Consider the following 23439-nt stretch of genomic DNA (forward strand, 5'->3'; position numbering starts at 1 on the left):
GTGCTATACAATACCTGCAGTACAGACTGTTAGTTCAGCTGTTGTATCTTGAATATATATGAAAATTTACAGCACAAAAGAATTATCAATAGGAAAGATTAGGGGTTTTTTGGCAATTAAATGTAAAGAATAATGTCCCATATTAACATTCTTGTTTAGCATGGTATCAGGACCTTACTCTAAATAATATCATTCAATAGAATACTATTACATAATATTTCAGAAAAATCATCCAAAGATAGGAAGTCACATCACCAGACTCCTAATATTATGAACAATTGCCAAAATCATTTGCATTTTTGTTGAATTCATCTTTTGCTGTGCACACCATGGGGTTGACTTTCCTATAAGATCTTTTTATTGTAAAGTTCTCTGGACTCTTAAGTAGGGCTCAAGGCAGATCAAACTCATCTGATCCTTAATAATTCGTATTTAGTAAAATGGTACTATTTTTCCCTGAATACATCCTTGTACAATTAGTACATAAAGGGTGATGGTGAATTTTACCCCCTCCCCCAAATCATGATTTCATTAGGATAAACTGTTATTGTTATTTGAAAGATAAATGTCTGACAGTGAGTTGTGATCCAGGTACTTCTTCATGGTTGTTAGGAACACAGGTCATATGCTGGTGACAAACAAATATTTCTCCTTACTGTGACGAGACCAACCTGAGAGACTGCCACTCCTCTCTGAGCTGTTGTGAGAGCTGGTGGTGCTGAAATCCTGTGACTGGTTGTGTGGCATTCTATTAGACAATCCCTCAGCCAATCGGTAGTCAGGGATGTAAAGTAAGGCTAAGGGTTAAAGGGCAGAGGTCATAGTGGCATCATGTGATTAGTTCACAGCACAAGCCCATGCAGAACATGCAGTTAGCAACTCAGAAGCAGATGTCATAGGACAGTGGAGGCATGTTTTGTCTATCCTGCCTAATGGAAGTCGAGATGGACTATTGATCACTATTGAAAAAAGAGCTAAAAGGATGAAACTGATTGGTGTTGGTGTGTGGTGATAGTGACGACGGTGGTGGTGGTGGGGATTGTGGAAGGTACTGAATACATGCCGGTATATTTTTTAGTTTAGGTAGTGAACCTGGTGATGAATCACTAAACTGAACAACAAATACTAATTTCTATCTCATGCAAAAATGATATGAAAATAACTCTTCAGGAAGTAAGGACTTGACATACCATTGTTACCTTTGTTCTGATCAGGTAGAGAATAACCAAATCCCATCAGATCTGTTTTTTGCTGAATTGAGCTTTTCCACTGTGGATCAGGCAGATCAACAGCCAATTCATGTATGCTATTGGAATGCAGTATCTGTGTAGTGGCATATGGAGTAGCCTGTGTTATTTGGCTGGAACTGTTGTAAGTGGTTTTGGTCGTGAAGTCAATGCTGCTATAAATGGCTCCATCTGAGAGCATCGTTGCCGTTTTATCCCCTTGGCCTGGAACTGGTGGCAGCACATCTGTGGTGAACATAGGGAAATGAAACAATTTAATGATGCACAGGAAGCCCAAAACTATCAGGACTGAAGATGAAAAATAAACGTATCATGCCACACGTTTGCAGTTCAGCTGAGATGGGCTTCATGAGCCAATGAAGGGTAGATGATATACAACCATCACCAAGCTATCAGCCTTGTGACAGGCAGGCCTACAGCTCGTCCTTCATGTCTCACTGGTTAACACATCCCTTCCCCCATTTTCTTCAACCGTGAATGAGAAGTTTGGTATATTTCACTATTAAAAAATGCTTTCAGATGCTCATTCTGTTTTAGAATCTATGAAATTGTTAGCTCTTTACTGAAGCAATAACAAAAGTGAATCTACAAATCATGGATTAAAGCATCTTTTTCCACTTTATCCCAAGAGACATGGAATATAACTGCTAAATAGATGCAAACATGTCCAAAATTATACTCTCCAAACTATGAGGCACTTTCTTCTGAAGTTTCAACTTGCTGTTTATCTGGGTTGATTTCACAGCTCCAGAAATGGAGTGTAACTAATGGTAACAATTTTTTTTTTTATTGGATAACAAAGGAACATTTTCATGAATAAGTCATTTTCACAATACAGCAGGATGTAACTATAGAAAAAGCAATGAGTGATTAGCGAGTTTAGTTTATGCTACCAAATCTTAGAAGTGGAGAATTATAGTTTCAAGTTGTAACACAGCAAGTATAAAATTAAAATTTAGGAACAACACTGAATATCAATCAGTCCATTTATCACTTTGGTGCACTAAATTATCTTTACATGATGCTTTTTATTTCAGAACTGCCACCTCTCTCCTGAGCACTTAGTTTCCTTCCCAGAAGAAAGATACTAGTATCTAAAAAAAGAAAAAACAAACAAACACACACACACACACACACACACACACACAAATACTATTTTTAATCATGCAGAGTTAAAGTGAATATAATTATATTATGCTCCTTAATAATGTATGTTCTGAAAGTCACATTTCATAGGACATGAGGTCATCAACCCACTTGATCTCTTCATTATGGGAAATTTTCAACGAGTTATAGTACTGTAATAATGAACCAGGTTGTCTCAGTACCAAAACCAGCTTATGATCGCAAGTAGAATGCTGAAATAGTCAAAATATCCTAAAACTTTTAGATGAGATGATACCCAACAGTACTCGAAATAAGGATTCTTGTAAAATATTAATTTGCTTTTATATTTTACAAAAGCTAAAAATGATCTTCTTTAGCAACAGTAACAAGACATTTATAATATATTTTATGCACTATATAATTTAGGTCTCTCTGAGGGTTTTGATGTCTGGAATTCCAAACTGTTTTATAATTAAGTATATACGTACTTTATTAAATGACTATTTTAAATACATATCAGTGAGATTGTTAAACATGTTCACATTTGTAATATTTCACCAAGTTGTATAAGCAAGTAAATTGTTCTTGGATTCAGAATTTTGTAACTACTTTCTCGCCCTTCTTGTTTTTAGCTATAAACTAATTAGAAAATTTGATGACAAAGAAACGTATTTCATTCTAAAGCATTAGTTCAGTATCATTTTATTATCAAAAACTTTTGATACTTAATAATATATCAAGATTGTGAAGGTAGATCCTTCACTCTAGGGAAGTTTTTAGGGTTTTGTTTCTACTTCCTCCACCATGTCTTTCACTGATGAATATTAACTGGATAGATGTTTCTCCAGCATTGACCCCAGCTTCCCAACACCTTGATTATGATGTTCTCCAAAGCTTTAGATTTATATTGTGAGCCACTGCAAGTTTTTGAACTGTTGTGTGTTTAAATATTTAAAAATGGAAAAAAAATAGTCCGAGAATCTAATCCTTCATAATGTTACTCTGCACTGAACAAAGCGACGGTTCTAGAAATAGAATCTCTCTCTGCTTATGAATTATAGAAACATTTCCCTCCAGTTGGATTTACTCATGATTTCATTCTGCAGTCTTTCAGCACCTTGGTTACACATGCATTTATTTCTTTTTGCCTGGAATAGTTACTTGTATGAATGACTGTCCCCTTCACTGTATCTTAAATTAGTTGAGGACAAGAGTACCTGGGATTTATGTCTCTAATTCCATAATTCCTCACCTAGCATTGTGCAAAGAGTAAGCACTTACTGAACAGTTAAATGAATTTTTATAGTTTGTATTGTCAAAATGCAGACATGTGATAATTAGTAACTTTATTATTCAAAATACGATTTTCATTACATTTAAACATGTATTGGTATAACATTCTTTTTTTATTGTTATTAAAGTTGACATATTTGGTGTCAGAAAACAGAGTTTTAATGTTTATTTATTTATTTGGCCGTGCCAGGTCTTAGTTGCGGCACGCGGGGCCTTTGTTGCAGCACGCAAGATCTTTTTCTTTAGTTGCGGCATGAGAACTCTTAGTTGTGGCATATGGGATCTAGTTCCCTGACCAGGGATCAAACCCGGGCCCCCTGCATTGGAAGCACAGAGTCTTAGCCACTGGACCACCAGGGAAGTCCCAGTATATTTTCTCGAAGGAAAAAATGTCAGTATCTGTGATTATTCTTCTAAGTGAACATGGTAATACAATCATACATGTGAATCCCACCTTAACTGCAGACCAGTGTAAATAAAAGAACCTAGGCTTTAAAATCTGTTAGATCTAGATTTTACACATAGATCTCAAGTTTTTCATCTTGATAAACCTTAATTTCTTGACCTCTAAGATGGAAATATAATTATCTATGTCTTACATTTATTGTGCAAAGGAAATAAAATTTGCAAAAAATCCTATCTTTGGTACATAGTAAATGTTTAAAATACTTATCACACTGAAAAGAGATACAGTAAACCCTGCAAAAACTTTGTCTTGGCCTTGATAGCTACCTGTGAAATATTTTCATGTCATGAAAATGAAGTGGAAATGGAAGGAAACCTTGAAAATCTTCAAATGTACCCTTTGGCTAAATTAGACTGAGACATTTTAGATGTTGATGTAGTCTGCCAGAAACTGAAAAAAACAAAACCAAAACACTTTCTCCATCTTCGCGCATTTAATTCTTGATATGTAGATAGAATGGCGTGTTATTCCAATACGAATACAAGAAAGACAGGTAGCTATTCCTTGATTGATAAAAGCTTTGGGACCAGAATTTCAAAGTCAGTGGGTAGGGCAGGGCATCTCCTTGGTGAGGAGATGCTTGGGCATAGAACTACCCAATGTAAAGTAGTAGCCTATAATTGCAGGGCTCAGAGTTTGGACACCTAGGGGAGGCAGCCACCACTATCAGAGGGTCTGGGCAAGTGAGAATCTAAATGGGGAGTACTGGATTACAGAGGGTAAGCAAGACTCTTGAGGAGTCATACAATTTACTTTCTGTTCTATCATTTACTCCCCAGTCATGCCTGTTGGCCACTGATTGTATGTCAAGCTTTGTGCTAAACCCGTATATTTAGCCATCCATTTAATTCTCATTACACACCTATAAGGTAGGGCTGGTCATTTTCTGCATCTTATTTGGAGAATGGGAGGGAGATCCCTCTTTTTCAGTTTGTATTGACACAATGCAGAGTTGTGCAATAATTAGTAACTTTATTATTTGAAACACTATTTTAATTATATTCAAACTTGGATTGATATTACATTTGTAAAGAGAAAATGCCAATATCCATGACTATTCTTCTAAGTCAATATGTTTACACACTCATACACGTGAAATCCATCACTGAGGTTTATAATGGACTCAGAATAGTTTAGCTCAACCCTGGGTCTCCTACATTAATTCTACCTAGAAGTGTAGAAATCCTCCAGTGGATTCACATGAACTTTCTTAGATTACAGCACTATTCTCCTAATTAATCACCCAAATTTTCCACACTATCTCCATTCTCCACCCAGCAGCGGGATGGATGATTTAAAACAGTACTCGCATTCTAGCATTCTCCTCTAAAAGTCCATCAGTGGCTTCTGAACATCCTTTGGCCAAAGTTTAAAGTCTTTGTGTGGCTCAGAAGGCCCTCTGTTACCTGTCCTTCTATATTTCTTACCACTTTTTCTGCCTTGCAATCTATACTCAAGTCATTAGGAAATTAATTCGCTTCTTAAATAGGTCAACGTTTCTCTTACTTTCTGGGCCTTAAAACACAGTAGGTTTCTTCTCTACACACTTTCTACACTCTTGACTGCCCACCTTTCCTTCATATATCAGCTTAAATAATACTCCATTCATAGAACTTTCCTACTCCCGGGGTCAGCTCTTTCATCTGGGGTACTGGCAAGGCGGTTCCAGTCCATTTACTGTCTGTACAATCCCCTGCCAAGGAAAAACTCATGTATCGGCTGAACTGAACAATGGGGCCTGAGACTTCTCTAGTCCCATCTTTCTCTAAACCCATTGCTCTCCTAGTGACTGGATGAAAAGATGGAGAGGGGAAGGTGGTGATTATTTATAGTAGGTCCAATTATGTCTCCTTATAAAGAACTATGGGGAGGACCCTGGTACCAAATTTTGAAGACCTTAGCATGTCAGCCACTTAGCATTTTTTGTCTTTTATTTAGGGTACTATCAGTTGTAGAGCTACAGAAAAGCTCTCTGTCAACATGTTGTTATACTTACTTAAGTGTCTACTCCTTATATGATATTATATTTTTACCGTCTGCTATAGTGCCAGATACACAGGACATGCTCAATAAATATATATTGAATGCGAATCAGAGAAGTGAAAAGACTGGTTCGAAATCATAAGCCCTGTTTGGCAACATCGTTCCTGATTTTAGTAATCTTGTACTAATAGTTCCAAAACCAAATGTATTATGAATATTTATCTTCTTCGTTAGTGATGACGTCCTTAAAAGCTTAGTTTTACTCAAGATAATAGATACAACAGTTTTATAATAAAATATTTAGCAAATGTACAGCATTATATGTACATGTGCATCACTAAATTTAATTATGGAAGAAAATACTTTTTAGTATGCCTTTTTCAAAACATCTAGGAAAGCCAAGAAAACAAATAAATGAAAAAATTTTGAAAAACATAACTTACCTCCACGCCCAAAATTCGCAATCTCATTTGGGCCACTATTGCTGTTGTTTACCGGCAAGCTCGTGGCTGGCCATGAATCAGCAAGCCATGGATAACTGGGATCACCAGCATTTAGAAGACCTGGGCGGCTAAAACAGGAATTAAAAGGAAATCAATCCATGGAACTCAATGAGAGATTTGGACATCAGTCTCATGAACTAAAATGGATTAAAGAATTTAAGATTTTAATTCACTTTCAAATTAAAATCTGTAGGCTCTCAAGAATTAAGGAACTTTAGCAGTTCACTAGGCTATATATAGATCAACCCTGTCAGTGGAAGCCGAAGAGTGCTGCCTGGGATTCTGCTGATACCCAAATGAATTCAGTCGTCTTCCCTGAAACTGGTGGGAAACTGGTAACGTAGCAGCATCCCAAAACAAGGTCTGATGATAAACTGGCACCTCAAGGGAACAATTGCTCAGTATCAGCCATTTCCAGGACTTTGAACTATTGCTTCCTTAATTCCTGCAGCTCCCATATTTATCTGTCTCCTATAGGCTATAACCCCTGATATGGGCCCTCATGCTTGATTAGAGGCAAGGAACTTAAGGGAAATTAATGAACAGTATTTATACTGTTCCATCAATAGCACATTTTCAGGTTCTCTAAATTTAAAATATTAGGAGAATATTAAAGGTTTTTTTAAAGATCCACTGTGGTCTGATCCAGCATGTGTATATAATCTACACAGAAAACTTCCTTCATATCCTATTTAATAAAGAATTCCCATCTTTAAAATAAAAGATGGGATTCTGGTCACTTTCCAGATTATTAGCATATTTACAAAGATACAGCAACATCTATAGTCATTGTACTTTTTTTTCTGATAGACCCTTTGTGATACAATCCCTAAGAGAAACATGTGTTTCTATGGAAACTGCAGTAAGGAGATCCAACTGCTTTCTTGCTACATCCACTAGCTCTCATTAGACCTAATCTCTTTTTGCTAAAATATTGATTAAATGGGAGATTGGAAGTTATTACCAGAGCCTAATTACAATCTCTATATCGGCAAAGGGAAAATAGATGAGGATATATGGGTTTGTTATCAACTTTAATCAATTTCAATTGAGTATCCAAAGTTGTGGAATCCAGTCTGATCAATCTACAGCCTATTCATCATCCATGAATCATTTACTTTGTGATCGATTATGTGTAATTGTTCACTCACAGCAATTTAGTGAGAACCAATAAGGAGTCTTAAACAACAGCAACTTCATTTGCTAATGTCTAATTAATGCAATAAACATCCTGCTAACAAATGAACACATTCCTTGTGATATTTACTACTAATTTCTTCAGGGGCCTCTGGGAGATATGAAACATCTGGACTTGATTCCTCTAAAGTGCACAACAGATAGGCCATTAAACCTTGTGGTAAGCCATTTAATTCCTCCTAGAATTCTCACTTATAAGTGATTGTTTATTACAATAATAGCCTCTTACTATAGAGTTTCCTCAGTCCTGATTAAAAATAATAATTTAAAAAATCTCCTCAGTATACCTTCCATTGCTCATTAGTCCTCCATCTCCTCTTTGAAATGTAACTGTAAAAAAAAAAAAAAAGAAACATACACAAGTAGTCAATATTAATTATGATTAATAACAACTACCTATTGGCCCTTAGTTTAGAGCTGAAACCTCTGGGAATTTTAACAAAATATAATTAACATAATTGTACAGAGAATAAGAAGCAGTGGTTTGGCCTAAAGCAAAGCTATCATTTGCTCCATCTTTAATAAGACATTGAAATATTCCTCAAGCCAAACATATGGTTAAGTCAAAGGGGCAATTTTTATTTGGGTGTCAATTGGTATATACATGGTATTGGAAGATCGACATGCAATAGCGAGGAATTATCAAATCATGACTTTTAATGTTAACATATTGGTGTCCTAATCAGAGGGCATAATGCAAAATGCACATAGTTGAAACTGAAACAGGATAGTCCAAACAGATAATACCCTTTTAATGAAACAAGTGAAAGTACTGATTGACAACACATTCCTCCCCATCACAGATCCTTTTAGGGACATTAAGAAGCACTATGAGCTGAAATACTATAATTACAAAGACATGAACTGTAATGAATGGAGAATACATAATGTATTGGGTGCTTTGTTTCATTAGCCAACTCTTACAAAAATGAAACTTTCAAATAATTGATACTGAATATATTCCAATTGTATATAATGATTACAAAACTTAAGTCCTTTTTAAAACTGTGGAACTTATTAGCAATATCAAGAAGTATCCAAGAGGGTCACAGCTGAAGAATCCACTCCCTCTGGTCACTAGATTCCATTCTACAAAGCTAACAACATGAAAGTGGGCTTCAAGGATTGGCCAAAGAAGGTAAATATCAGTTTGGGTCCATCATCCCGTATCCAAAACCTTTGCAGCTAAATTTATTTGGAATTCAAAATGCTTCAGATCTGAGATAGGTAATATGATGCATACTGCAGAGAGGGTCCAAGGCAGCAAATGTATTTAAAATTATTGTTTTTGCAATGAGATGTGAATATTCATGATTAGTGGAAAAAAGTCTATAAATAACTTCATATTATTTTCGACCAAATTTTGCCACAAAATTACTTAACTAGAAAATCATTGGGAAAAAAAAATTGGTGATTAGAATTTATGGATTGCAAAATTGCAATTTTGACCAAAATTAGTATGGATCAGCTAAACCAATCCCTGGGGATGAAGGCAAAAATACCATTTCACAGATGTGAATCCAACATATCCTATCTTTGGAAGATACTGATTAAATTTCCTGTGATTATTTGGTGAGCAAAAGTAAAAATAAAATTTTATGAATTGATTCATATTTTTAATAAACTAAGGTCGTATTGCTACTTAAAGTGCACACATAGTAAATACTTTCTCATTTGGATAATCTCTCCATCATTCACCTCTTTCTCAAGTTTGAGCTAATAAATATGATCACTCTTTAGATCTTATAACTTTCTAAATGTAGTTCCCCAATCCCTTCCCTAAGGTCATCTCAGGATATATCTCTCATGGCATCATAATTAGGCAATAAGATGGCTAAGGTTCTTTCAGGAATTCATGAAGCAGTTCTTTCAGAAACATCTTGGCACCTAAAAGTACATTGCCTTATCAAGTTTTTAGGTAACTTGTCAAGTGAATTATAAAACAATCCTTACATAACCTTTGTACCTGCCCACGACTGGCTATGGACAGCTCCTTGGAGAAAATAAAAGAATACTGATCACTAATCTGCTTCCTGATGGATTCAGGTGTTGGGAATCAACAATCAGCAGTGTATCCACACCACACTGGGTCCCTTTAATAACTGCTTTTAAGAACAACAATAAAAAATTGATCTGAAACAATTATTGAAAAGAACTGAGCACTGGTGGTATTAAATACAGGCCTGATTAGGAGGAAAAAACACAAAATGTGAAAACAGTACAGCTAATTAGCTTTCTATCTGATGTGACTTCCTAGTTATGTGGATTTTTAATGGATTATCAAGTGATTGTTTTACTCTGGTAAAAGAGAGCTAAGATAATGCTGTGAATATCATTGTGAATATGCAAATCAGCAGGTACTGATGGGCTACATCTCCAAATGTGCTGCTTAGGAGATACATGGGGAGAAGCTGAGCCCTTCTCTCTAACTTAGATGCTCTTTTTCCTCACCCAAATTTTCTGTTACTGTCAGAGCAATAAATGATATTAGAGAAAAAGAGGAGAACTGAAGCAGAAGCACAGAAATTAAGTTGTATTTAACTTCATGTACTTACTAATGGTAAATTTTTCATAAACTGTAAATTTTAAAGTATTATGATGCAGCACTGAAAATCTTATCCAAAAGATATCATTCAAATGGCTAATAAGCACCTGACAAGATGCTCAACATCAGTAATCATTAGGAAAGTGAAAATCAAAACTATTGGCACAGTGGTTGAGAGTATGCCTGCCGAGGCAGGGGACACGGGTTCGTGCCCCGGTCCGGGAAGATCCCCCATGCCGCAGAGCGGCTGGGCCTGTGAGCCATGGCCGCTGAGCCTATGCGTCCGGAGCCTGTGCTCCGCAACGGGAGAGGCCACAACAGTGAGAGGCCCGCATAGCGCAGAAAAAAAACTATTGGGTTGGCCAAAATTTCATTCAGATCTTACGGAAAAACCAGAATGAAATTTCTGGCCAACCCAATACAAGGAGCTGTTACTTCACACCTATTAGGTTGGCTGCTATGCAAGAAACATAAAATAAGCATTAACAAGAATGTGGAGGAATTGAAACCCTTGTGCACTGTTTGTGGAAGGTAAAATGGTGCAGCCATAGTTGAAAACAGTATGTTGGTTCCTCAAAAAATTAAAAATAGAATTACTGTAAGATCCATCAATTCCGTTTCCAAAGGAATTGAAATCAGGGTCTCAAAGAGATATTTGTACATCCATGTTCATTGTAACATTATTCATAGTAGCTAAAATGTGGAAGCAAACCAAGCATCCAGTGATGGATGAATGGATCAGCAAAGTGTACATATAGACACAATGGAACATTATTCAGCCTTGAAAAGGAAGGAATTTCTGAAATATGCTAAAACTTTGATGTATCTTGAGGACATTATGCTAAGTGAAATAAGCCAGTCACAAAAAGATAAATACTGTATGAGTCCACTTCTATGAGGTACTTAGAGTAGTCAAAATCATAGAGACAGAAAGAAGAATGACGGTTGTGAGGGGCTGGGGGGAGGGGGTAATAGGGAGTTATTGTTTACTGGATATAGATTTTCAGTTTTAGAAGATGAAAAGATTTATGGATATGGATGGTGGTGATGGTTGCACATCATGAATGTATTTAATGCCACTGAATTGTACACTTTAAAATGGTCAAGATAGTAAGTTTTATGTAATGTTCATTTTACCACAATAAAAAATTGAAAAAAAAAATTATCAAGTTAATTTACAGCTGTGTTAGAGTATGGACTCTATGGTATGGTCCATATTTACCAAATGAGAATTAAATGTTGTGAATAAAAGAATTTTAAATTTCAAAACTTTCAAGACATATTGATTTCCTATTTGTATTCCAAATCATTAAACTGTTTTCAAATGGTTCTAGACCGCTAAAAGACTGTCAAAATATTTCATAAAGACATTTATCTTTGTACCTCTGCATACCAACTGCACAAAGGCAAAAATACACAGTCATTGTGTAAATACATAATTGACTTAAAATGGCTCATGGATACAATTTGATATACATGAGAATCTTCAATTTTGTATGTTTCTATCAGGAGAGAAAAAGAACAACAAAAAACAATACCTTTACATAATAAGGTTGATTAGTTGTCTTTTTAAAGCAAGGGAAAGAGAGAGAACACTTTTTCGAGCATCCTTTTCTTCCCATGCTCCAAAACTTTTAGATCTGTTCCATTTTGAAAAGTAGACCAAAAATAACTGAGTTCTATTAGACCATGAGATCAAAAGCAGACTAGAGGGCTTCCCTGGTGGCACAGTGGTTGAGTCTGCCTGCTGATGCAGGGGTCACGGGTTCATGCCTCGGTCCGGGAAGATCCCACATGCCGCGGAGCGGCTGGGCCTATGAGCCATGGCTGCTCAGCCTGCGCTAAGGATGAACAATCAGAACTCCTAAAATGGAAGTCATATTTGGTGTTTTGATCAGCATTTTTTGCGTGTACAGAGAGAGAAAAGCATAAAAATAAATGCCACAACAAAGTGAAAGCTGTTTTGAGGTAGCTGTCATTTCAGAGATGTTGAACTACCTTAAAGCTGAAAGCAAGAGGGTGGGGAGGGTAGGTGGTTGGACAATCTTGCTCTAGTCACTATTTTGATAATCACAGTGTGGTAACTTTGTGCTTATCAGAATTAAATTTGAAATAAGTGTGAATCTTTACCAGGAGTTTCTGCTAGCATCTAAAATTAAGAATTTTCAAGGGAGCAACATAGAGAAGTTTTTATTGCTAAAACTGACTGACTAGTGCTAAGGTTTCCAAAAAGCTCTATAGACACCACAATCTTAAATGTTTTAGAATTGCATTAAATATTCTGAATTTATTGCAATATTTATAAAAGATATAAGGTAAAGAGATTTTGCAAGTTCATATCATACACAAAGTACCTCTACTATTATCTGACAGGATTAATCCTAATCTCTCACTTTCTAGAATTGAGGGGGAAGGGAAACAGAGCTACGTGGTAAATTGACATTTTGAGGTAAGGAAGCTTTCAGAGTGCCTATCTCTAGTAGGCCACATTTTCCTACTCCAAATGGAAACTTTAATGTTGCCAGCCAAGCCTCACTCTCTTTCCTGATAAGCTATTTCTCAACTATGAATGTAGATTAATCCTCTTTTAATAAGCATTAACTCAAGCCCAGATAATCAGAGTATAAAAATTCCATCAAATCTTTTAGCTGTCTTAGGGTCATTTTGTCAAATAATTTCACCAAGGGTTTAAAACCTATGCATGAAGTGTGTGGTATTTCATAATTTGCTCACTTATTAAATTATATATATTTACTGAGTTTAATAAAATCTGTTCTCCTCAAAGGTAATATTCATAAAATAGAACTCACCCCTTTAAAAGTGAAAATGTTTATTTTCATTAAAAAGTTGGTGACTTAAAAATTGTGAATATGAACAATGTAAGTTTGAAAAGAATTGTGTAGCCTTCATGAAGATTATAATACAATACATAGAATCTTCATGAAGGCTGCATGGCTTTTATTTAAACTTATGTCATTCACTTTTCTATTCACAAATACCATTAATACATATAATCAAACATTTACTCTAGATTCAAAATCACCTAGTATTTTCTGCCTAAACATGTTTACAATTTTATTTCACCCGGTAGTTCAGGTAGTGAATTCTTCTGGCAGTCAGGAACCTCACATGCAGTGACAAGCAAACTGACAAGTGTTCAATGAAGATTAACATAAATAACACTGCATGTTACTCTAGAAAAATATAAAATGATTTCACGTAGAATATGAGATATGAGGATACCTTTCTCATTCCAGCTGCCCTTCTTTGAGCCACGAGCAAAACTGTTGTGCGTGTTTGTGTCTAAAGAATTTAAATAAAGAATAAATAGGAAAAAATTGAATAGGAAGTTAGTGTGTAATTTCACCCTGGGGAAATCTCCAAGTTCTTCTATGTAAAGGAGCAAAACATGTTCAGGCCAAATTCTACTCTCAGATCATTTAAATGTATAAGTTTACATTTGATTCTTGATAGTTGCTTTTACAATCTAAGGTGCTAATCCACTAGAGTTCTATGATCAATATGTTAAATCCTCTGAAACATAAGAAAAATATCAACACTGAGTAGCATGCCATTTTTTTTTACCTTCCTTTTAAGCATTCAAATATAATTTTCCACATGGAGATGGAGAATCAAAGATTAGCCACAATAAAATCAGCGGGTGAGTTTCTGCCTGTACAGAGTGAATGGAAAGTATCCTGCCGAGAGTTAGATTCTCCACTCTGCAAGTTATTTCTTCTCCCCACTAGTTAAAATCTTCCCTCTGGTGGTTAAAATCTACCTGTGGGGCTTCCCTGGTGGTTGAGAGTCCGCCTGCCGATGCGGGGGACACGGGTTCGTGCCCCGGTCTGGGAGGATCCCACATGCCGCGGAGCGGCTGGGCCCGTGAGCCATGGCCGCTGAGCCTGCGCGTCTGGAGCCTGTGCTCCGCAACAGGAGAGGCCACAACAGTGAGAGGCCCGCGTACCGCAAAAAAATAAAAATAAAAATAAAATCTACCTGTGATGGTTAAGAAGACTTGGAATGAAGTAGGCAAAAGCAAGTGCTGAAATCAAATTTTACCTGCTTTTCAATTCTACTTAGGATCAGTCTAGCTTATTAAAATGCATGTTTCTTAATTTACATCAATTGCAGCCGAGTTTAAGTATAATCCAAGATCAAATTTGGGGTTTGAAATAAATGAAGACTTTTTTTTTATAAATTAAATACCGATCCCAAAGTAAACTTTCATTTATTTGAAAAAAAAGTTATTGCTATCGTAAATCAATAAGAAAATTTTGAAACTATATAGATATTACCATGTAGTAAAAAGTGGAAACATTAGACTTTTCATTTTGTGAGTAAAATTACATTGCTTTAATGTTACTGGGTTTAGTTTTCATGCTTGTTAAATTATAAGATTTCCAGAGAAATTTTTATGAAAACCAAAAATAAACAGAACTAGTACACATAGACTATTTTCTCTATAATTTTTATAAAACACTTCAGAGAAAAATATCCCTGTACGAAATCCCTGTGCTCTTAAAATGGATCATTAGCTCATGCATGAAGTATCAGAAATTTAAACATATGATAAATACATACTACACTAATCATTCCTATTTAAAATCCTCATATTCTCAAGAATATAAAAATTCCAGGAGGTGGACGATAGGATATTTCTGGAGGGAAATGTGTAGAGAATATCGCCAGGTCAAATATGTAATGCTAAGTACCTGTGGTTTGGATTTTCATTTGCTTCTCACCTAGAAAAGAACAGCAGTTGTTGGAAGGTAAATTACCAGCTGAAGGTGAATCCATTCTGAGAGTCAGCCATCTATCAATTAAGTACAAAAGTTCAGAAAGGCTGCTCTGTGGCTTGGTCTAATTCCAAAATATTTGAAGTGCATAGCACCTTCCGAGTTAGCAGTTCTTCTACAAGCAGATGGATAGCAATCACAATGAGAACTGATAATAGGAAATGTACTACTCTTGTCAAGCTCAAAGACCAACAGATATTTTTAAATTAAATGCATAGGTTTTGCAAAGAACTACTGTTTTATAAAAAAGAAGAAAAAAGGCTATCTGACATAATTTTACTAAAAACATAAACTACTAATTATGAGACCTATGCTATTTTGAAGGAGTGAGTGAATAAAGATGTATGGAGGGTAAAAATGCAACACTCCAAACGTGGCATCTTAGAACTTTGTACTGAAGTGACTAGCATAGTCAATCTTTTATTATTTTCACTAAAGCCAAGCAATGAGATAAAACATAAAAATAGTCCTTGAATTAAATCATTCTTCCTTATTTCTCATGTGATTTATATGAGCGTGTCACAGAGATGAAATGGAATGTGGTGATTGACTAAACAGACAGGTTGATGGACAATACCTTCAGGGAATGAAAGCAGAGGACTGGACTGCAAAACAAGAAGTTATGAAAGTATCATTAATGTTCATGACTCTGACACTCAGCAGTTATTGCCCAGCATACCTTTCCAGGAAGAATCACTCACTGGTAGGATGATAAAGCACTCAGATGACAAAGCATAAGGATGCAGGCATCAGCAACCAATGAGAAATGAGAATGGCAGAGCAATAGCAAGTCACAAAGCATGAAAGGCCCTTTTCAATGGATACATTATACTACCTTCTCTAGTTCTGGGAATTTGTTCTAACCAGTAACTAATAAACTTTATTTTCACAAAATATAGACATGAGCCACAGTGTGATCGTCAAATGATCGTATTTAAATGCTATCGAATAACAAGAAAGACAACCAAGTGGGTGCTATTCCTTTTATTTTGAACTATACTCAGAAGCTCAGACACCTCCAAGCTACAGCAGTGGATAAACTTAATAAGAATTGAAGCCTCTGTCAAAGTCACCTAACACATTTATGCTTCTTACTAAAGTAAAAATTAGAAATAGAAGATGAATACAATATCTCAAAAATTTTTAAATATTTGAAGGACGATGGCAAATTAAAATTGTTCCCTTGTAAATTCTACAAAGTGTGAAATATTGTGAGACAATTTCTTTTGATGATCATTGTTAGAGAAAGTACTTAAAAGGCATTGCAATTTAAACTGTAATTGAATATAGCTTCAGTATTGAGTTCATTTGTCAATCACTGACTTGATAATTTTCTCTCTCTCTCTCTCTTCCTTGGAAGTATTTTGAAGGCCATAATTTTGGACATCCTTAAAATTCCTGTTCTTGATTCTAAGAAGAAAACATTTTTGCGAACAAGTAGAACACCAATGGTCTTCTTTTTCTTCTGCTGCTTCTCCTTTTTCTTCCTTCTAAAATGCCTATTGGTCCCTTTGAAATAGACATCCTATTTAAGTGACTAGTAAATGACTTAATTCATGCCTCATCAGTCTCATCAATCCTGGTGAGATTTTTTTTGCTTCATTTGTATTTTCCATCTGAGACACAGTTTATATTGTAATCTGTACCATGAAATACAAAGAACTACATTTCAAATCTTTTCTCTTTTTTCCTGAGCATTTTAGGAATGCTCTTGCTTAAATTCCCTTTTCAAACAACGGTGTCATAGCATGCAAGGTGTGTGCATGTGTGTGTGTGTGTGTGTGTGTGTGTGTGTGTTGAACTAGTTGAGAAAAATGTCTAAGCACTTTATCGGTGTGCATTCTTCTTATGCTTCCTTGGAGATACAAGCAAAAAGATTGCCTTATGGTCATAATGTGATATGGTGAAGAGCAGTGCATTAAAGCATGTTGTCTGTAATTGTTTAAATCAAGCCCAAAACATCCATTCATTCACTCAGTTATTCCATTCCGTTCCTTCCCTTGAATTTTGTCATATTTCTAAAGATAAGACATTTTTTTAGCTGGAAATAGCCTCTTACCAGCATAATTACTGAGTCCCTTTCTCTTCTTTCTTCGCCAATACAACCAGATGCTAAAACCCATCAGAATTACCCAGCAGGCACCACCAATACCAGCTATAAAAGCTGGTTGCTTCACAACATCAGTGATTTGCTCAGTTATGCTGTTATTGTTTTCAGTAATGACAACTTCATTCCTTCCCCCTATGGAAGAAACAACAGTGTTAGTATTAGTTAATATTAAGACAAATAAACCCACAAAAATACATATATGGTATGCCAAAGGCACAGAAGATTAGAACATTCTTTGAAGCAGGTAATATTTGTTGTGTCCTGAGCCTATCACAATTTATTGGTAAGCATATTTTGTAAGTTTCAGAAAAAGAATCAAATCATAAGTTTGAGATGTGATTAAGAACATTGCTCCCTTGTGTTTTGTTTTGCTGTGGACAGATTCAGAACCACTTCTTGATTTATTGCCTCATAAATAAGTACTAAAACAAGTCCTGTGAGCTGAAATAATAGTAACCTTTCTTCAGTTAGGCAAAGCATTTTGTAATATAATTCTCATTTTTTTTTTAAAAAAAGCAACTACAACATTTAACGCCAGGTATTTGAAAATTACCTTCCCCCTACAGCACTGCCTAAATACAAATGTTCAAAATATTGCCCTTAGTATTCTACCAAAGGTCTTATTTTGATCAAACATACTTTAATTTTCTGGAAGGTATTAAAATTACTATATTAAACAATGACAATTATGTAAACATCTTTTCATAGAGATTAGTATCTACAGTTAAAACATTATGAAAAGATAAAATTCCTAAATGTCCTTAAAGTAGTTGAAACTAATTTGAAAATCCACTTAAAAGCTGGATACAAAACAACTTGAAAATTAATTCTAAGGTCTATGTAACAAAAACATACATTTAAATCTGGACTAAGATGATTCTAGTAGTCATGTTTCTGACAATTTAGCCCTCTCAGAGGTAATAAAGAAAATCTCAATCCACATTTTTAAACAGGTTTAAAACTCATGGAATCATAATATCACTGAAGAGCAAAGATTTATGTGTTTAAGAGATGAATGAATTCAGGTACTGGAAATTCAGTGATTTCTTATGTTAATATCATATCTCATTAGTAACTAATCCCAGACTTAAAAAATAAATTGTAAGCAAAATATAAATGGCAAATTTCAGCATATCACATCACAGGATGTGTAATTCTCATTGTTTCAGTTATCATAGCACTATAATATATTAGAAAGTGCAAGGTCTTTGAAGTTCCACATTTGAGTATCATCTCTGCCACTTACTAGCTAAGTAAGCAGTGAGCTTAGGTAGGGCACTTAATCTTTTGGAATCCCTGTTTCTGTTAGTTGGCAACAGTACTATTTCATTTATTTGGGAGGATTAATTGAGACGATGTATGTAAAGAGGTTAATAGGAACACAGTAATTATAGCCCATGTAAGGCTAAGAGTTACTTTAAGGGCCACTCAGGTAGGAATAGAAGTTGTAAATTATCTAGATGTGAGAGTCCTGCAAACAATAGGTGACTTGTTTACCAAGGTTTCACCTTTCTTCCAGGGCAGAAAATTAGCCTATATTCCCCAGCCTCCCTTGTAGCTGAGTACAACAAAGTGACTGAATATTAGCCAGTTGTACACAGGCAGATGCATACTACCTCCAGATCTGACCCATAAACCACTGTGACAATACGTCACACTCTTTCCTAGCATGTTGGATAGAAACAAGGGATCTGCGGCAGGATGCTGACCATCTAAGACAGTGGTCCCCAACCTTTTGGGCACCAGGGACCGGTTTCGTGGAAGACAATTTTTCCACGCGCGGGCGTGGAGGGGAGAAGGTTCAGGCGGTAATGTGAGTGACGGGCAGATGAAGCTTGCCAGCCTGCGTCTCACTTCCTGCTCTGCGGCCTGGTGCTTACCAGTCCGCAGCCCCGGGGATGGGAACCCCTGCTCTAAGAGACGTAGAGCCATTGATGGAAGGAGCCAAGTTCCGTGAAAAATTTTATGGGGTAAAAACCCCATCCTCCATTCTGCTAACTCATATTAGACTGGGCTATGAATAAGAAAGAAACTTTTATTTTGTTAAGCCAATCTGTATGCCCACTTGTTTGTTATAGCTGCTAGCATTTCTTACGGTCTAATATGCCATTCTTGAAACGTCTTTTGTGTTAATTTCCAGATTTAAAAACTAACTTCACTTATGTAGTGAAGCTGGTTCATTTTCCTAATCTATCTGCTCTTAGTTACTATACATATAAACATAATCAAACGTGTATTTAAAATGAGCTCATATTTTCAACTTGAGACACATCAATACATATATCTGGTGATTGTGTTAAACACTAGTAGTTACTAAAAAGAAAACACCTTATAGCACAAACAGAAAAGAAAATTCATCCTTCATTTGTGTAAAAGATCCATAAAATGTCTTATTGAATATAGTGAAATATTTATTTATGTTACCCAAAGTGTATGAGTATTTCTTGTGCTGCTAGTATTTTTAAAACAATGTTGTCAGTTGGACTAATTAGAGCACAGACATGGGATGTGTGTGACCTGTAACACTCCATTGTTCTCTCAGACAAAAAAATATAATGAAATATAATGTCTTCCTCCCACTGGACAGTAATGAAGAACAAAATTAATTTGTTGGACTAAAAATTAATTAGACACATCAGATTCGATTGTACCTATTACTGTGAAAGTTTGCAGTTGTTCCACATATTACCAACTATGGAAGGTAAGCATGAAATAGGCAAATGATTAAGGAAACAATAGGTATATTACTAAGCAAGATTACTGAGAATTTTAAGTCAATGTAATTTGGTTATATGACATGCTGTTTGATGCTTATATATATAAATGTATTTGGTTGTATTTGTCTGTGTGTAATTGCAAACATAAAATTATGGATATTTTGATGTAAAAGTCACCTTATCAGTGGAGACAGCAAATAAAAGAACAATACTACTTTTAAGTCTGTGTAAGGCTATTTATTATATTTATACAAATTTTAATTAAAGGTCCCTTAATGTAACTTTTTGGAATAAAAACTAAGCTGAGAAGGAATAGATGAAACAGTACATTGTCTGGCATAAGACAAATCTAAAATTATCAGCCATAAATTACATCAAATGCCAATACATGGTTTAATTAAAGCAAAGGGGAAGTGAGGAAGAGCTTGAGTCACTTCAAGTGCTGTTTCCAGTACTGAATAGACAATAGGAAAAGTGTAAATTGAAAGAGAAATGGAGATTAGCCATCACTAAATCACTTTTCAAATAAGGAATAACAGTTGTGTAGATACGGTGATCAGACAAGATGTTGAGGTAGATATGCAAGGGTAATTAAAGAAACAATTAAAGGCTTCTTCAGTACAACAGTAGATACTAAAAAGAAATAAATCTCTCGAGGACAAATAGCCTTTTCCAGGTTGAATTGTGCTTGTGTGTGTGTGTGTGCACGTGTGTGCATGTGTGTGTGTGTGTTTATTTCAAGTAGTACAATTCTATTTTTTATAATTATGTCTTGGATATTGTGTATTCTAACTACATGAAAAGGAGATAGAAATATTACTTATTAGATTATTTTTTATTTCATAGAAAAATTTGAAAAGTATGATATATAAACAAATTAAAAGGTACTCATTATCCACTTGATCACTCAGTCTTTTTAAAATAGTACGAGTTAAGCAAAACTTTCCATTTGATTTAAAATAATCTTAGTTAACATTATTATTTTAAGTTACCATACAATTGTTTATTCTTAACTGTCATGACATGAACTTGGGGAAATGGTGTTACTGCAATTTTTACTTGCCTCCAAATACAATAAATCCCCCAAATATTGTGAAGCAAATAGGTAGCTACTACAAACCAAAATCAAAACAAACCAACTTTTCCATGCTTGAGAATTATATTTATTACCAAAGATGACAGAAAACAAAAAGAAAACGTGAAAGGAAAATATAGATATTTGGTAATCCTACTGGTCTTTGATTTAGAAAAATTACATTCAGTCAATCTTTTTCATATATATGCTAGAAGGGCAGTGAAAAAAAAAAAAGCGGGCTTCCCTGGTGGCGCAGTGGTTGAGAGTCCGCCTGCTGATGCAGGGGACATGAGTTCGTGCCCCGGTCCGGGAAGAGCCCACATGCCATGGAGCAGCTGGGCCCATGAGCCATGGCTGCTGAGCCTGCGCATCCGGAGGCTGTGCCCGCAATGGGAGAGGCCACAACAGTGAAAGGCCCGCATACCGAAAAAAAACAAACAAAACAAAACAAAAGCTTTGTTTGCCTATCTAGGAGCTCTCATAGAAAGCTATACCTTTCAAACATGTTTCATATATATATATATATATATATATATATATATATATATATATTTGTGTGTGTGTGTGTGTGTGTGTGTGTGTGCGGGCCTCTCACTGTTGCAGCCTCTCCTGATGTGGAGCACAGGCTCCAGACGCATAGGCTCAGCAGCCATGGCTCATGGGCCCAGCCGCTCCGCAGCATGTGGGATCTTCCAGGCCGGGGCACAAACCTGTGTCCCCTGCATCGGCAGGCAGACTCTCAACCACTGCACCACCAGGGAAGCCCTGTTTCATATTTTTTAAGTGAAAAATTACTGCCTTATTTCTAAATAACAAATATTCTAAATATTATTTAGAAAATATGTAGAAATAAGAATAAGTTCATCTATATCTGTTAAATCCTATTGGGTGTACCTGTATTTTTCTTATTCCAATTTATTTTAGAAAATCTCAGAAGGGCAAGATTATAGGTTTCCCTCAGGTTAAGAAATTAATTCAGTTTGTATGACTAATTAAGAAAGGGAAGGCAATTTAAAGAAAAGTTAATACTATAACTTTTTAAATGTTTTTAATATATAAAAGGAAGGATACTTGGAGAATCTAAAAAAATTTAACATGACAACTGAATATTAAATCACTTCATTATATAATAAATACATTGTAAAAAAAAACAACTTCCCAGAATTTGGTAGTATGTTCTGTGTGCATATTTTAGAAAATAAACAGAAAAGAATGCAAATGGCACATTGGCTTGTATGAAACTCTGGACAAGTATTTTTAAAATATATAAACTCTAGGAAGAACATTTAAAAAGATAAAGACACCGACAAACAAATAAAATCAGGGTAAACTGAAGGGATTTGCCTTTTGAAAGAATAAAATCACTCAAGAAAAAAAAAATCTGCATTTATGAGGCTTTCTACCCCCTTAGAGAGCTCAGTCCATGCAGCACTAGGGAGATAGAACTCAAGCTGAAAATCTCAGTCTTACTTCTAGGAGGTGTCAGAAGATAACCTTTGCAGCTGCCAGTGTGACAAAAAATTAAGGGAGAAACCATGTGAAAGAGGGAGAGACAGGAGAGTGATGTTCTCAAATCTGTGTATAAATTCTCCCTCAGTACTAGTGTGAACCCTGAATTGTGCAGGCAGAAGGACGATTTCAAGGATTTGGTGAAATTCAAAAGGTAAAAGGCTGCAAAGACTGAGCAGACTCTCTCACTGCAGAGAAGATTGTGCTTGAAGTTTAAATTCCATCAAGTTAGGCAGACCAGATAAATATATTAGGCTTTTCACTGAAAGTCCAGGAGCACTATACCTTAGAAGTAAAAATTAAACTGAGGTTTTGCCTGAAGAATATTGTCAAAGCATAAATAGTCCATACTAACAATATGTAAAAACCAAGCCACCACAAGATCGAGATGATCAGCCAGTAACATAACTGCCTCTCAGGAAAAGAAAAACAACATTCTTCAGAAGATCACAAAATTGTATAGTATGTTTTCTACAATGTCCAGTATATAGTAAAAAATTACCAGGCATGCAAAAACAAGCAAAGCAATAATAACAACCACAATAGCAAAAATGAGGAAAAGATAACCCAAGATCAAGAGGAATAGTAATCAATAGAAACAGACCATGAGATGACATGGATGTTGAAATTAGGAGGAAAGGACTTTCAAGCAACTATTACAATATGTTCATTAATTTAAAATAATAGAGTCCTAATGAAATGAACACATGGGGAATTTCAGAGGGCAATGAAAAATGTAAAAGAGAACAAATGGAATTTGTATTATATAAACTGAATAATTCACTGGATACTTCCACTTCTGCCCATGAAAGGATAACAGGAATGAGACATGCTATCCCACCATAAACAAGGAAAGCCTAGGCAAAATACGTGAAACAAAAGGACAGA

At 35.5% G+C, this 23439-nt stretch overlaps 1 protein-coding gene across 1 annotated transcript in view; it reads right to left on the bottom strand.

Annotated features, from left to right (window-relative positions):
• The window catches only part of ROBO2 (roundabout guidance receptor 2), a 537609-nt gene that overhangs the window by 62995 nt on the left and 451175 nt on the right, over positions 1-23439 (bottom strand). Inside the window, exons 17-21 of the mRNA XM_065875890.1 lie at positions 17200-17382; positions 8084-8126; positions 6540-6667; positions 1191-1472; positions 672-797 (exon numbers count right to left, since the gene is read on the bottom strand). Of these exons, the coding sequence (XP_065731962.1) occupies positions 672-797; positions 1191-1472; positions 6540-6667; positions 8084-8126; positions 17200-17382 (762 nt within the window). The remainder of the gene's footprint in view (positions 1-671; positions 798-1190; positions 1473-6539; positions 6668-8083; positions 8127-17199; positions 17383-23439) is intronic.

The sequence above is a fragment of the Phocoena phocoena genome, chromosome 4 (assembly GCF_963924675.1).
Source record: "Phocoena phocoena chromosome 4, mPhoPho1.1, whole genome shotgun sequence".
Lineage (NCBI taxonomy): Eukaryota > Metazoa > Chordata > Mammalia > Artiodactyla > Phocoenidae > Phocoena > Phocoena phocoena.